Source organism: Podarcis erhardii, assembly GCF_964252035.2.
Source record: "Podarcis erhardii genome assembly, chromosome: 10".
In the NCBI taxonomy this organism is placed as follows: Eukaryota; Metazoa; Chordata; class Lepidosauria; order Squamata; family Lacertidae; genus Podarcis; species Podarcis erhardii.
Window position 1 is genome coordinate 9598745 of NC_138500.1, and position 17225 is coordinate 9615969.

Sequence of the window (17225 nt, forward strand, 5' to 3'; positions counted from 1 at the left end):
TGCAAAGTACAAAAACCGTAAATCGAGGGGGCGGGAAAGTTCCGTTGGCTGCCTCACTCAGTGCTTTTAAGCAATTCACAGCGGTTTTTTCTTTAAACGCCTGTAAATCCATTCACAGGAGGAAAGTGAGATTAAAATAAAGCCTTTCCTTCTGGGGCAATCTCTTGCCTCATTGCGCCCCCACAAAATTGCACGACCCAGAATACAACATGATGGGAGAGGTAAGCAGGCTCTCCTACTAAGAGGAACTAAAGCTCTCTTCCCGCTGCTCCTAGAATCAAGGTCAGTAAATCTGTTAATGAAGACAACAGGACAAAGTTTTGGCACTCGGCCCGAAATACACTTAACAATGTTATCACCTGTTTGCAGCACCTCTGGGATAAACACTGAGCTCGCCTGCAACTTGAACTGATTTGTGAGGGTCCAATACCTGCCCAAGACATTTTGCGGCTTGAGACAGAGCAGTGAATGGCCTCTCACCCCACTAAGTCAAAGTGCATGCCCAAGGCCTGCCAAGTTATTTTGCTGCCCGAGGCAGAAGATCCCACAAGCACCTTTCTGGTAGTCAAAGCACAATACAGGCGACTCTCAACTAGGGCTGGGCAATATATTGATATATCATCCCAAACAGGTTCCGTATCGTGATATCGGTTTCATAACTTTTGACCTGGCAATACAGTCATACCTCAGGTTACAGACGCTTCAGGTTCCGCGCCGAAACCTGGAAGTACAGTGGTACCTCGGGTTAAGTACTTAATTTGTTCCGGAGGTCCGTACTTAACCTGAAACTCTTCTTAACCTGAAGCACCACTTTAGCTAATGGGGCCTCCTGCTGCTGCTGCACTGCTGGAGCCCGATTTCTGTTCTTATCCTGAAGCAAAGTTCTTAACCTGAAGCACTATTTCTGGCTTAGTGGAGTGTGTAACCTGAAGCGTATGTAATCTGAAGCGTATGTAACCCGAGGTACCACTGTACTGGATCGGTTTACTTCCAGGTTTTGGCGCTCGTGCAGAAGCGCTAAATTGCGCTTTGCGCATGCGCAGAAGCGCAACCCGCGCATGCGCAGACGCGGCACTGCAGGTTGTGAACGTGCCTCCCAAATGGATCACGTTCGCAACCCGAGTGTCCACTGTATATCGCAAATCATGACGTGTGCGTGTGTGCGCTATGCAAAAATCCTGATGTGGGGGAAAACCATGAAGCCAGTCAATGCCTCTACATAGCCCCATCCTTATTTCAGATGTCATGATCTATTGGTATATGGTGATGTTTAGCTGGTGATGATGAAAACCAGGTATCGCCCAGCCCCACTCTTACGTTCTGGGGATAGCAAAATCATGTATGGTCTAAACACCTTGGGTTCAAAGGCGGGTGAGGTTGCCAAAGTCCTTTTCCCCTCGGACACTTGATCCTTTTATGCCCACTTTTAATTCCTTTTGCCAATTGTGCAAAGCTTATGCAACTTAAATGTGTGCACGCTGTGAGTTACCTGTAACAGCAAACTAAGGCCATGCAGGTACCATACATTTAAAGCATATTATACTATTCATCAACCGCAGGCAGGCAGGGACCTGCCTATAACATCTGTAGTATTAGGAAACTTATTTCTGCATTTTTTTCTTTCGTATTTTTACCTGCAGGTGGATCCAGTCTGTACTTATTCTCTTGACACCAACCAACTGGTCGAAGTCTGTAATCCAAGTAAAACAACCACTGGTCATAGGATTCAGTCTCCTCCAATCCCACATAGCGAAGGCGTAATCTTCCTCCAACATTCTCAAGAACACTAACTATCCAGTATTGAAAGGGACTCTGGGAATCCTGAAGCTCTATTAAGGAATCAACTGTAATGAGGTCTACAGGGTTTTTCCCTCGCAGAGGCTGTTTGAACAGAAGCAAAACTCCTTATTTTAAACTTTATGCGAAGTCTTCTCACGGTAACAGAGACAGCAGAAGATTTATATTTTTAAATTTTTTATTCTATATTTTGTGTGTATGTGTGCGTGTGTGTGTTTGCGGTTGGATGACGGTTTTTCTTCACCTTTATCCCAACGGTCTCTCCTTCCTCCTAATTTTAACCCAGTCATACATTCCAAAAGCAAAAGAAAAAAAAGGGAAAAACAGGAAGAGAAATTAACTGTGCTTAATGCTTGACAATTATTCTTTTCAAAATTGACTCACATCCCCCCATTTAAAAAAAAATATTATTAATATCCCAGGAATCGGATTATGTGAAAATAAAATAAACGGTCTTAACTGTAGGGAGCTGTGACGAGGAAATGTTTAGGGAAAAGGAGTAAGCTTTTAAATGTTCACCTTGCAAAGTCACACATATATTCAGATCCTGGCAGCAGAAGCTGGTCCATTTGGAGAAATGGGCTACTGCCCAGCCATCTTCAGTTTGCCCCCAGATAGCCCTCACCTACCCTGTTTCCTTACTTACAAATACTCCAGGGGGTGGCCCTGCCTGAAAATGTCCTCCTCCTTAAGTCCCAGTGTTGCGCTTGGAGAACTCAGCAGAAGGGCAGCGAAGGACAGGGGCAAAACTAGAATGAGCTGGCTCTACTTGCCACTGGCTCTGGCGCCACCTACTGTCCACCTCCCAACCTTCCACCCTACCAGTTGCCACTGGATTCTGGGTGCTGATTTCTGAATTAGATTTACATTTTTTTTTTTTTAAAGGATGAGCTATGTATGGCCTTTAGGGTGTGCGTGTGCACGCACACATGTGTGTGTCAGCAAACGTGAATCTGAAGAACGAACTAGACATTATTTTCATAGCGTGTTCAGCAAACACACCTGTGTTTTTTGTTTTATAAAAAGGACCAGGTGTGTGTGTGTCGGAAGGGATTTTGTAGAGGTTTTTGTAGCATGTGGGAAAGAGAGGCAACATCCTTCACACCCCAACCACAATCCCAATGAAGTCCTCTAGCATGGCAAAAGCGTTATAATAAAAACTTCCATTGGTGCCAATGACAGTTGTTTTTTTCCCTAATGACTAATTTGCTTGTTGGGATCACTGCAAGTAGTATTGCAACTGGGGGGGGGGGGGAGGGACTGGCAAACTGCAGTCCCAATTAGCCCCAATCCCATGTGCCTGTTAATTAATTAATTGTATTTTTAAAAACAAAAAAAGGTGGTCGCTAAAAACACGCTGTTAAAGCAGCACCTGGTTCAGCCCTTTACCAAAATAAATAAAATCATTCTTGAAACGTAAGCATCCAATCTGCAAAATCTTGAATGTTTTTAACATGACAATTTCCAGATGGCTCGTAAGCGTATCTGGGGAACATTATAACGGGGTGTTGGTGGGGTGCGATGCATGTCCTGCTTATATGCTCTCATTCTATGTGTTTTTAAGTTCCTGTTGGTTTGGGGTTTGCCTGATTAAAACTCTTAGGTGAGGAATGGGGGAAACAGAAGGAGAGCAGGATGTCTATAGAGAATAATGAACTCTGCCTTGAGCATCCATTTCTACAGCAAAAGGACCCCGTAAGGAAGCACTACGATCTAGACAGCCTTTTTGCTAAACTGATAAGCAGTGATGGTGATAATAATTGTCATTAAAAAATAATAATATCTGGAACCAGTTACAATTTGCACACAAACACACACACCCGCCCGATCCTCACTCCTGACTATTAAGCAAACAATGCAAGAGTGATTATTCTAGCAAGTAAGCCACCAATTCGGATAGCAAACTGTGAAACAGGCCTGGAGCCATAAGTTTTGCAGCGATGGTGATCATGGGGAGGAGCTGAAAGTTAGTACACCTCAAAACCAGCAGAGACTGAAATGCAAGCTGCTTGTTCTGTTAAAATTAAAAGCTATGGGGTATATTAAATACTCCAATAAAATGCAGTTGGGTGTCACTGGGCAGAATAAACACTGGGATTGAGTTGAATTGAGCAGCCAGACAGAATGTGCTGCCTGCGTATTTCTCAGGAAAATAAAGAGCTAGAGGCTTTTCTATAAAAAAAGTGGAATATCCAGGGCTCATTTTACTGAAAGAACACCACAAGGCATCAAGAATATTCATTGCTCCAGCAGTGCATTAGCAAGCCACACACTGTGGTGCATGCCCAGATTTGCATCTCTCTGTGTTGCACCAAGAATGGAATCATAGAATTGTGGAGCTGGAAGGGACCCCAGCAGTCATCTAGTCCAACCCCCCCACCACCACTGCAATGCAAGAATCACAGCTGGACTGGAGATAACCCTCATCTTGAAAAAACACAACTCAGAACCATCCCACACAAACTCCACACCGTTGTGGACACACTGAACCGAACAGCAATGCTCTCACAGCTTAATCTCACCCAAACCGCAGCCAATTAGGAGATCGTGAAGATAAGAGAATTGCCTTGTTAGATCCATCCTGTTCCAACATCATATATTTGGTAGCTCACTCAGTAGAGCATGACACTCTTAATCCTAGGGTTGTGGATTTGAGCCCCATGCTGGGCAAAAGATTCCTGCATTGCAGGGGGTTGGACTAGATTACTCTTGTTGTCCCTTCCAACTCTACAATTCTATGATTTCCACCATCAGCACCATTCCCTCAACAGCAGGGCATGGGGACCTACAGTACTCCTCATCAGGCTTCCTCAAACTCGGCCCTCCAGATGCTTTTGGCCTACAACTCCCATGATCCCTAGCTAGCAGGATCAGTGGTCAGGGATGATGGGAATTGTAGTCTCAATTCCCGAGTTTGAGGAAGCCTGCTTTAGATGTTGCTGGACCACAGATCTTACCATACCTGCTGGCTAGGATTAACAATATCAAGAGGAGAATGTGTTTTCCAGCCCTTTACACCAGGGGTGCTGACTTGGGCCTTATGTTATGGATCCCCAACGGCGCCCGTGACATAACATGACGTCATGACATCACATTGGCGATGCGCCGGCACTATCAAGGCCTCACAGGGTCTCGGAGGTTACGTCCAAGACCTCTGAGTGACTTCCGGTTTCTACATCATCTGGGAGGTCGTGTCAGGGCTCTGTGACGACTTCCAATAGAAACCAGAAGTCACAACAGAGGCCTGTGTTGTGAATGTTAAGCACCCATAAAAAAATTTGTGGGTACCCTGGTACCCCAAGACCTAGCGCCTATGCTCTACACTAACCAGGTCAATGTCTCTACGAAGGTCATTACTGTGAAAAGGAATTCCAAACAAGCATAGACTGTCTTGCTTCCATGCGTTGAAAGAAACCCAAATAAGAAAATCTGGATCTGTTTGCCTCCCTCTCCACCTCTCCAATAGCCTAGAATCCGATCACTTAAGAATGTAATTGCACTTAAAAGCTGTGCCTATCTTAGATGACCCACATGCAAACAATCAGTGCTTTCCTTCTCACCCGCCGCCTCGTCAGATCTGGGCTAAAAAGCGAGGAGAGGGGAGTCAATTTTACAGGCTTAAATAATCGTACCACCACAAACACTGTAGCACTCAAGAGGATATATTAACTCAATACATACGCCTGCCAGTAAATTTGCAGGCGCCGTTCGCGAGCCCGTCAAATCACGTATGAGGAACGCCGTCCAGTCCGAGTATTTCTCCTTGATAGCTGGGAAAGCAAAGTGAGCACATGATTAGCTAAGGCGACAGATTCTGACCCGTAATAAGGCTAGACCGAAACATAGAGGCAGACTGTATGAGGTAGCTTCCAAATTCTATGACCCATCACACTCTCGGTCCAGTAAACTATGGTTTGCAGGTACCATCTGTCCCAAGCCACGTGAGTTTCCATGGTGGAAGAAAGGCAGTAAATCCATGAAAATAAATAAATAAAGGGGGGGGGGAGAGGGAAATTCAGCAGTAAAAAGTACCAGTGAGTGTCCCTGGGAAAATTAGTTGTTCCAAGCACTGCATGGATTTAGGTGTGAGCCAGGCATGCATACCCCCAAAAATATGGACATCCCGTACCCCAGAAAAACATGGACACCCCGTTTTTTATCGTGAGAGAAAGGCGGCCATATTGGGCATCATGATCTCCCATGATTTCATGCCGCAACTTCTCCTCCACCCCACTAAAAAGTTGTTGTATTTTCCAGGAGGATATCGCAGTGTGAAATCACGTGAGACCACAGCGCCCAAAATGGCCGCCGTTCTCTCGCAATTACAAAACAGGAAGATGGCATCTGGGAACATGGCCTCTTGGTTTTTGCCTTCAAGGTGTTGGGAGGGCATGTGCACCACACATTACAAGGTTACAAATTGGGATTTGCGAGGTGACAGGAGCTCTCCAGAGGGATTGCGTTAGCAGCAGTGAAAGTGTCAGCCAAAACTGCGGAGGATAAGAGGATTTAAAAAACCAACAAACAACAAGGCTGGATTTATATCCAGGCTCCGACATTAGCAGCTACCAGCAGATCTATCAAGGAAACAGCAGATGACAAAAGGCTGTAAATGTTACCAGCACAGAGAATCAATAGATAGCATCATTTACCGGCTGAAGGGGACCGATTGTATGACAAGGCCTAAACAAAGCAACAAGATGTAACCGTTACAAATGAGCTATTTAATTAACTTGTCACCCAGCTGGTTCTTCAAGGGGGAAGACACGGGTGAGAGAGCCAGGCCCAGCCGCTAAGATAATCTCGCTCCAACCAGGGAAGAGCATCAGATAATTTAAGGTGGTGGCTGGTGTGCATTGCGACTGGTAGGGGAGAAGAAGGCAGGGAGGTCAGAAACAGGTGGGGCAGGGGCATCAATGGGGCAGGGCAGAGCTGCACCCTTTGCCTGGCTTGCTAGAAGTGCAACAGCAGGAACCATTCATAGGAACACAGAACGGTGGAGTTGGAAGGGACCCGAGGGTCATCTAGTCCAACCCCCTGCAAAGCAGGAAACTCAGCTAAAGCATCCATGATAGACGGCCATCTAACCTCTGCTTAAAAACCCCCAAGGAAGGAGAGTCCACCATCTCCCCACTGTCAAACAGCTCTTACTGCCAGAAAGTTATTCCTGATGTTGAGTCGGAATCTCCCTTGTTGCAACTTGAAGCCGTGGGTTCGAGTCCTACCCTCCAGAGCAGGAGAAAACAGGCTTGCTCCCTCTTCTGTGTAAGATATTTGAAGATGGCTCTCCTATCTCCTCTCAGTCTCCACTTTTGCAAGTTAACCATACCCAGCTCGCTCAACCATTCCTCATAAGGCATGGTTTCCAGACCCTTGATCGGGGGTAAGCAACCTTTTTCAGCTGTGGGCCGGTCCACCGTCCCTCAGACCATGTGGTGGGCCGGACTATATTTTGAAGAAAAAAATATGAGTGAATTCCTATGCCCCACAAATAACCCAGAGATGCGTTTTAATAAAAGCACACATTCTACTCATGTACAAACACCAGGCAGGCCCCACAAATAACCCAGAGATGCATTTTAAATAAAAAGACACTTTCTACTCATGTAAAAACACACCGTCCGCTGGCCGGATTGAGAAGGCGATTGGGCCGGATTCGGCTCCCGGGCCTTAGTTTGCCTACCCCTGCCCTTGATCATCTTGGATGCCCTCCTCTGCACACCTTCCAAGATTGTCGACATCCTTCTTAAATCGTGGGGCCAGAACCATAGCTGTCAACTTTTCCCTTTTCTTGCGAGGAATCCTATTCGGAATAAGGGAATTTCCCTTTAAAAAGGGGGAAAGTTGACAGCTATGCCCAGAACTAGACATGGAATGTGTGACTTATGGGACTGATAATATTGAGATAGATGGACCAATGGTCTGACTCTGTATAAAGGTGACTCTCTATGCCCCTGAGACTCCTCCCCCCCCCCAATAAAGGAAGGCCTGATCACAGGAAGACAAACTGTTATTTTCTCGACAGGTTATATACTCTGCTCTTGTCCAGGTGTTGCTGGACTACAACTCCCATCATCCCTGACCATTGCTCATGCTGGCTGAGGCTCATGGGAGTTGGAGTCTAACAAATACCTGAAGATTCATGGCTTCTCCATCTCTCATTTAGGGCAACAAAAATATCCAATCACGTCCCTGCACTTGCACTCAGACCTCTGGGCCCTCTGGGCCAGGAATGGGGGACAGGAATGGGGGCCTGCAACATCGGCCCTTCTGGTTGGTAGACAGTATGAGGCCTCCAGATTGGCCAGGCATAATATATAAATATGCCGAATTTCTGCCCTGTTAACAGAGCAGTGCTTTATTCCAGACACTCTTTCGGTCTACCAGCGCCTCTGTGATTAAATTCACCTTATCCGGAACATGTGTATTGCTTATTACGTTTCTGCTTTTATAGCTTCGTGCAAATCTATTTAAACTAAGGGGGTTGTGGAAAATGCAAAGGTGACTGCTCTCATCCCTTGTAAAAGAAAAGAGAAAAAATTAAAATAATAACTAACCGTACGGTATTACACAATGCTATCTTTGAATAGCGTCTCCGGAGGAATTAGCAATTTTATGGCCGTGGAAGTAAAGTGCTGCATTAGCTGGAAGGTTCACACAGATAAATGGGACCTTCTTTCCCCCTACAGACTTAAGTCTTGCTCTCCGCATTGCCTCCAAGCCTTGTCTAGTTAGGCTGCTTACTTCTGTGTATCAAAGGTCAATAGTTAAGTTCATTAGTTAAGTTCATTAGAGCAACATTTGCTGCCACGAAGGAATTTTCGTCAGGGCTTCGAACTTAGCCAAGCTTGATCTTGGCTGCTTGGGGCAGGAAGAAGAAGGACCATTGCCTGCTAGCAGCTATAATAATAATAATAATAATAATAATAATAATAATAATAATAATAATAATAATTTATACCCCACCCATCTGGCTGGGCTTCCCCAGCCACTCCGGGCGGCTTCCAACAGAATATTAAAATACAGTAATGCATCAAACATCAAAAGCTTCCCTAAACAAGACTGCCTTCAGATGTCTTCTAAAAGTCTGGTAGTTGTTGTTCTCTTTGACGTCTGGTGGGAGGGCATTCCACAGGGCGGGTGCCACTACCAAGAAGGCCCTCTGCCTGGTTCCCTGTAACTTGGCTTCTCGCAGCGAGGGAACCGCCAGAAGGCCCTCGGCACTGGACCTCAGTGTCCGGGCAGAACAATGGGGGTGGAGATGCTCCCTCAGGTATACTGGGCCGAGGCTGTTTAGGGCTTTAAAGGTCAACACCAACATTTTGAATTGTGCTCGGAAACGTACTGAGAGCCAGTGTAGGTCTTTCAAGACCCGTGTTTTGTGGTCTCGGCGGCCACTCCCAGTCACCAGTCTAACTGCTGCATTCTGGATTAGTTGTAGTTTCTGGGTCATCTTCAAAGGTAGCCCCACATAGAGCACATTGCAGTAGTCCAAGCGAGAGATAACCAGAGCATGGGTATGAAATGATCATTCCCAACAGCTGCCCTGGGGTGTATGAGTTGTGAGGGGAGGGTAGTACCTCGGGGGGGGGGCATGTCTTGCCCCTTCTGGGGTCATTTGTCCACCTTTGGTCCCTACGTTGCACTTAGCTCTCACCTGTGGCTCCTAGAAGCTGTTAGCATGCAACTACAGCCGCACCCTGGGAATGGCATTGACTGGACGGCTAAACCAGCTGCGGGGAGCCGATGGGTCTCAAACCCTTAGTGAGTTGAGAACTTTGTCTGCATGTGAAGTCAGGTGTCACGCTTGCAGACCCCTTTGTGCCACAGAGTTGATCTGCCAACAAGACTGGTGCCTGAAGCCAGCTCCTTAGGGATTGTGCCATCTCCCATTCTGTGGACAGGTTAAAGGACCCCTGGACGGTTAAGTCCAGTCAAAGGCGACTATGGGGTTGTGGCGCTCATCTCACTTTCAGGCCAAGGGAGCCGGCATTTGTCCACAGACAGCTTTCCGGGTTATGTGGCCGGCAGAACTAAGCCGCTTCTGGCGCAACGGAAGACTGAAGCCCGAGCAGCGCATGGAAACGCCGTTTACCTTCCCGCCAGAGCGGAACCTATTTATCTACTTGCGCTGGCGTGCTTTCGAGCTGCTAGGTTGGCAGGAGCTGGGACGCAGCAGCAGGAGCTCACCCCGTCGCAGGGATTCGAACCGCCGACCTTCCAATTGGCAAGCCCAAGAGGCTCAGTGGTTTAGAACCAAGCCAGCGTAGACATCGCTGAGACAGAAATGCAGTCATGTTGGGAATGTGGGCTTGGGAAAGCACATGGCCAAAGATTTATTGGTGCTTCCAGGCCCTAAATAGTTACAAGTTAAGGTATTTGGGGGGTGATACCCCCTCCCTAGATATCTGATGTGGGTCCATCAGTCTTCAACTCCCTGTTGCCATGTCCTCTATACTTCCTTGAAGCTTGAGATTGTAAGCTGTTTGAGGCAGAGACCTTTATTTCCTTTCCTCATGCCACAGAGTAGCATTTATTTACGTCTATTAAATAATCCCCCGTCTCCCCTCATATAATTGATATGTATGTTGCACCACGCAGGGCGATAGCACAATAAATCCTCTTCATCTCCCTTTGTTTCCTCCCAAAATCAACTTCCCAGCTGTCATAAAGGCGGTGTTGGCGAGTGGATATTTTCATATAGCGCAGGGTCATTTCATTAAAATGGTTTCACTGCCTCCCAGAGCGGCGGTTATTCATTCCGAGCCTCCCATAAATCTGAGCCTCCTTATTTTTTACGACAGGCACCGTCCATCTGTAGCCTGCCACGAGGATGCCGTTTCAAAAAATAAAGGAGGTTTTTCACGGGGAGGAGATCGACGCACACAGTGCTCCAAGGGACTGCCAACCGTGTTCATTAAGCGAGTTCAGGCCTGCGCCGGAAGCTGTCAAATACAGAGTCAGACCAACGGCCCCTCTAGCTCAGTAAAGTCTACCACACTTGCGGTTGGGAAAGGGTTGTTGCTTACCCACAGGAAGTGTCACATCAGTAGCCAATGGAGGGAACAGATCCTAAACCAAAATTGGTGGGCAAAGTTTGCAGCATGGTGAGGACGGCATTGTTGTTTAGTTGTGTCCAACTCTTCGTGACCCCATGGACCAGAGGACGCCAGGCACTCCTGTCTTCCACTGCCTCCCAGTTTGGTCAAACTCATGCTGGTAGCTTCGAGAACACTGTCCAACCATCTCTGTCCCCTTCTCCTTCTGCCCTCCATCTTTCCCAACATCGGGGTCTTTTCCAAGGAGTCTTCTCTTCTCATGAAGTGGCCAAAGTATTGGAGCCTCAGCTTCAGGATCTGTCCTTCCAGTGAGCACTCAGGGCTCATTTCCTTCAGAATGGAGGTTTGATCTTCTTGCAGTCCAGGGGACTCTCAAGAGTCTCCTCCAGCACCAGAATTCAAAAGCATCAATTCTTCGGCGATCATGATTTATATGCCGCTTCCCCCCCAAATGTAAAAAAGCTGTTGTTGTCTTTCAGTCAACATGATCTAATCAGTATTCTCAGCAGACTCAGCTCATCCCCACCCCCGATTTTTTAGAAATCCAGCAACTGATCTCCAAAATCAGCAACATAGCTTATGGAAAAACAATTAGAGAAACAAATTTTTCCAAGCTTTCCAACCAAAAAAAATAAATGAAAATAAATCCATATTATTATTATTTAATCTGAAAGAGGAGAAGGGGGCGGAGAGTCCCCAACAAACTTTAAATACAGTACAGCATGCAGAAAGAATCCAATATCAAGCCTGACTGAAGAAGTTGATTAAATTAGTTCAATTTAGAAGCCTAAACAAACCCTGAAGGTGGCTCCTTTGTATCCTGCTAAATCATTTACTACCCGAGAAGAACTGAACGGGCGCAAAATATTCATTCATTAAATCTTCCATAAATTTCCACTCGGTATTTGGCTGCAGCCACAATATTACTTAGAAGTCATTACACGCCGTTCATTTGGCGCCTGCTGTTTGGATGAAGTCCGGGCATTCCACACCACTTCTTGCCTGTTTCGCTCACAAATTATTTGGAAGTTGTTGCAAAGGGCAGTCAAATTTCTTTCGATGAAGCAGGGCTGGGGGGCCAGAGCTCAGCGACGGAGCGTCCGCCTTGCATACAGAACGTCCCCAATTCAATCCCCGCCAATCTCCAGGCAGGAATGGGAAAACCTCCCCGTCTGAAACCTTGGAGAGCCGCTGCCAGTCTGAGTTGCCAGTGCAGAGGTAGATAGACCAATGGTCTTAACTGGTAGAAGGAAGTTTCCTATGTTCCTCTGGTTGTTTACCAAGAAGCTCGTAAGCTACGGCAAGCAAATGTACTGTACCACTGTACAGAGGAAAAACCTGCTTATTTTGCAGGTTAACAGCCTTTTTAAATTGTGACACTCAGAACTGGACAGAGTATTCCAGGTGGGGCCCGACCAAGACAGAATACAGTGGTACCTCTGGTTACATACTTAATTCATTCTGGAGGTCCGTTCTTAACCTGAAACTTTTCTTAACCTGAAGCACCACTTTAGCTAATGGGGGCCTCCTGCTGCCGCTGAGCCGCCGGAGCACGATTTCTGTTCTTATCCTGAAGCAAAGTTCTTAACCCGAGGTACTATTTCTGGGTTAGCGGAGTCTGTAATCTGAAGCGTATGAAACCTGGAGTGTCTGTAACCCAAGGTACCACTGTAAAGTGGTCCACAGTGGCTGCCAGAGATTCTCCAGAGGGGGGGAGCGGTAGGAGGCCACATTCCCGGCCCTATCTGAAAATGCCAGGACTTGAACCTGGGACCTTTCTGCCTCCTCTGAAGCACCTGGGTTTGGGACTCCAACTCCCATCAACCCCAGCCAAAACACCTGATGGGAGTCCAAAAGATCTAGGCTGCAGGAGGCTATGATAGACGGTACTCCGGAGTTATTTAGCAAATGCGTCATATGGTGTCTGGCAACGCATCACATCAACATAAACTAGGCACAGTTCAGCATGCCCGTGAAGCCTCCAGCTGCAAACCAGTCATTACAGCACTCAATAAAAACTCTTCCCTTTTGACCCAAGCGGATCATGATTCACTTGCCTCTGCGAATCTCTTCTCCCCTCCTTGCCAAAAATGAATTACAAACCACACTGTAAAAGCAGAGTTGGGGAAGGGGGCGGCGGCTAATGCACACGCACACACATACTGTCTCCATGTGAATTTCCTGGATTCACGGATAGCTCAAATTTCAAATTCGTTTTCTTTTTTTTCAGTATGTCCATATGTGCTCGCATGAGATAAGGTTCAGGAAAGGAGGACAGATGTTGACCTGAGAGCTCATGCACAGGTGCTGGCAAAAGATTGCTACATGCACAACTATTTATCTTTATTCATTCATTCATTTTCCATCCCGTCTTTCCTCCCGAAGGAGGGCAGGGAGTCAAACACAACCATAATAAAACAGTTTTTAAAACATTGCCATTTTTTATTTTGGAGGGGGTAAACATTATTTGGCTGGAGAAACGGATCACAGAATTCGGCTAAGTTTAATTTTGAAGGACAACTGTGTTTTGGTTGACATATAGTTTCTGAAAGTGCAAAATTGATAGAGCCGCCAACTGTACTGGCTACCGATTAGTTTCCGGTCCAAGTCAAAGTGCTGGTTTTGACCTGTAAGGACTTAAATGGCTCAGGATCACAATACCTCAAGGACCGCCTCTTTGCATATGAACCTACCCGGACCCTGAGATCATCATTTGAGGCCCTTCTTTGTGTGCCTCCTCCTTGAAAGGTCCAGAGGGTGGCAACACGAGAACAGGGCCGCCTCTGCAGTGGCTCCCTGTCTGTGGAATGCTCTCCCCAGGGAAGTTCGCCTGGCGCCTTCATTATACACCTTTAGGCGCCAGGCAAAAATGTTTCTTTTTAACCAGGCCTTTGGCTGACGTGATCAACACCCTAAACCCTTTAAAACGTGGCTCTTGGAGGGGTGTGTGTTATTGGGTTAGAGTTTTTATTTTGATTTTATATATTGTGATCTTTTTTGTGAATTGCCCTGAGACCCCTGGATATAAAAGATAAAGGGACCCCTGACTGTTAGGTCCAGTCACGGACGACTCTGGGGTTGTGGTGCTCATCTCGCTTTATTGGCCAAGGGAGCCGGCGTACAGCTTCCAGGTCATGTGGCCAGCATGACTAAGCAGCTTCTGGCAAACCAGAGCAGCGCACGGAAACGCCGTTTACCTTCCCGCCGGAGCAGTACCTATTTATCAACTTGCACTTTGACATGCTTTCAAACTGCTAGGTTGGCAGAAGCAGGGACCGAGCAACGGGAGCTCACCCCATCGCAGGGATTTGAACCGCCGACCTTCTGATCAGCAAGCCCTAGGCTCTGTACAGTGCCACCCCCGTCCCTCTGGGTATAGGGTGGTATATACAGTGGTACCTCGGGTTACATATGCTTCAGGTTACAGACTCCACTAACCCAGAAATAGTGCTTCAGGTTAAGAGCTTTGCTTCAGGATAAGAACAGAAATCGTGCTCCGGCGGCGCGGCGGCAGCAGGAGGCCCCATTAGCTAAAGTGGTGCTTCAGGTTAAGAACAGTTTCAGGTTAAGAACGGACCTCCAGAACGAATTAAGTACTTAACCTGAGGTACCACTGTACCTCTGAATATAAATTCAATAAATGAATGAATTAATCACATTTCTCCTCCACCCCTACAGCAATCCTGAGCTACGGCCCTTCTCCATTGAAGTCATTTTTGCGGTGGCAGTTCGTTTCAGCCAGATAGCTTGCCAATGATTAAAATTTGCAGGTAGAACAGAGGCACAACACATCCCTAGAATACTAAGCAGAAGACCTTGGCCAACGTCGCCGTATCAAGATGCCAGACTTACTCACCATTGGGAGGCATGAGAACTTTGTTGTTCTGGGTGCACCAACCCACAGGGTGGAGATCGGCTGTCATGACGTCGCACCAGAAATCAGCTCTGCGGTCGTCTTCGTAGCCGCAGTAACGCAGCAGCAAGAGCTGCCCGCATGTGGTGATGATGGTTGCCACCCAGTAGGTCTCTGGGTTGTGTTTGTTGGCCACCTCTAGCTTCATGCCTGGTTGGAAACTGCTCTGCAGGCTCACTTCCACCTTCCCCCAAAGGAGAAAGAAACAGGGTTGCTTTGGCTTACGGAACAAGAAGGAAACAAGATACGATTCCTCTAGAACTCCAGCGGGTGGAGAATGCAGCGGCGAGGCTCCTTACAGGGTCCTTGCCACGGGATCACATTCATCCAGTGCTTTACCAACTGCACTGGCTCCCAGTGGAGTACAGGGTCAGGTTTAAGGTGCTCGTTTTGACCTTTAAAGCCCTATGCGGCCTAGGACCCACGTACCTACGGGACCGCCTCTCCTGGTATGCCCCGCGGAGGACTTTAAGGTCCACAAATGACAACACTCTGGAGGACCCAAGTTACAAGGTGGTTAGGTTGGTCTCAACTAGGGCCAGGGCCTTTTCAGTACTGACCCCGACTTGGTGGAAAGCTCTGTCACAAGAGACCAGGGCCCTGCAGGACTTGATATCTTTCTGAAGGGCTTGCAAGACAGAGCTGTTCCGCCTGGCCTTTGGTTTGGACTCAGTCTGACCCTTAGGTCTTCCCTCCCCTTACGGTTTTGATTTATGGGCTACTTTTAAAATGAGGCTGCTTTTTAAATGGCATTTTAACCTGTATTTTAAATTGGTTTTTTGTTTTTTGTTTCCTCTCCTATTGCGTTTCTATTGTAATTTTACTGGTGCTAGCCGCCCTGAGCCCGGCTCTAGCCGGGGAGGGCAGGGTATAAATAAAATTTATTATTTTTATTTTTATTTAGAACAGCCTTTACAAATGCGCAGGTCTAAATGTTTCTAGACCTAGTACTGTCTGACGCTGTTTTCCTTCCCGCTGCAGTGGTACATCTATTTATCCACTTGCACTGGCGTGCTTTTGAACTGCTAGGATGGCAGGAGCTGGGACAGAGCAACAGGAGCTCACCCCGTCGCGGGGATTCGAACCGCCGACCTTCTGATCGGCAAGCCCAAGAAGCTCAGTGGTTTAGACGACAGCGCCATCTGCATCCCTTCTCACAGTGGTTAACCATAGGCCTGTGGGCTTCCCACAAGCAAGACCTGAGAGCAACAGCACTCTCAGGAGCACTGCCTCTGACACAGGTGCTAGAACACAGCCTTATCCTCTGTGAATTTGCCTAACACAATGGAAAGCCATTCGCACTGGTGGGCATCGCTATCTCTCATGGGAGCAGATTCCAGTGTCTAACTAGGCACCATGTTTTCAAGCAGTGTTCGAAATTAGCCATGTGCCAGGCGCATTTTGCCCCTGGTTTTCGACCACCTGCGACCAAGAGAAGATGCCTGGGTGCCAGGATTGTACCTGACATCTCCACCATCTGGGGATCATTGGATCTGGACTGTTTCCACACACTCATATCCCATCCTGTAGAAATCTATCTGTTATATTTCATCTGCACAATCAGAATTTCTGGAGTTATGGGCAGTCACCATTAAGAAAAAGAGGGTGAAATAGGTTGATAGATATGTGGACTGTCCCTGGATCAAGTGACTTTTCTTCTTTAGGTTCTCAAAGTTCTCAACTGAGCTCTAGGTTGTCATCTGAACTTGCCAGATGTTTAACTGAGAATCAATCCCAGTCATTTGAAAAGTAAGACTTTAAAGCTGTCTTTCCCCCAAAATGGCAACTAGACATTCTGTTTTGGCAACTGGTTTAAGGAGCCATTTGGCACCTAGCTGAGATATGAGTTTCTAACACTGTTTGAAAGGTTTCATCATTGGTAATGAGGACCAGAAACTCCAGGCAAAAAATACCTACGTGCTTAAACGAAGTGTGAGGGGCAGCACAAGATCCTGTCTCTTCCAAGTATTCATCCCAGTTGAAATCAACGTCTTCGGAATTTGAACTTTCATCTGCTTAATAAAAAACAAAAGCACATATGTTATGTGTTCAAGCCAGCAATGAGGTCTCGTGTTGTAAAGGTTATGTGAGAAAATGAAGAATAAGCAAACAGGCTCATTAGAAGAAGATTTGAATCGTTTTAATTAGTTGCCTTTCAATCACTTGCTTCTCTAATACGTTTAGTGGCACAACTTTAGCTGTTTATCAGCTCCGGTACTTAGCCAACTCTGTTGACTACTCCACGAAAAGGTGGGCTTCTGTTAGGGTAGCCTTTTCTACATCATCGAAAAAAGAGGGAATGTATCGCCACAGGGAAGAAAGGAGAAAGGCACGAAAGATCTGCATAAATTTTGTGTGTGCTAATGTACAGTGGTACGTCTGGATACGAACGGGATCCATTCCGGAGCCCCATTCGCATCCTGAAGTAAACATAACATGTGCGCGGGTCACGTTTC

At 46.8% G+C, this 17225-nt stretch overlaps 1 protein-coding gene across 3 annotated transcripts in view; it reads right to left on the minus strand.

The window, feature by feature from the left end:
* The window catches only part of SFMBT2 (Scm like with four mbt domains 2), a 69927-nt gene that overhangs the window by 38432 nt on the left and 14270 nt on the right, over positions 1 to 17225 (minus strand). For all 3 annotated transcript variants that reach the window (XM_081879716.1, XM_081879717.1, XM_081879715.1), the window contains 4 exons: positions 16687 to 16781; positions 14713 to 14953; positions 5479 to 5567; positions 1635 to 1881 (listed from right to left, as the gene is read on the minus strand). In XM_081879716.1, the coding sequence (XP_081735842.1) occupies positions 1635 to 1881; positions 5479 to 5567; positions 14713 to 14953; positions 16687 to 16781 (672 nt within the window). The remainder of the gene's footprint in view (positions 1 to 1634; positions 1882 to 5478; positions 5568 to 14712; positions 14954 to 16686; positions 16782 to 17225) is intronic.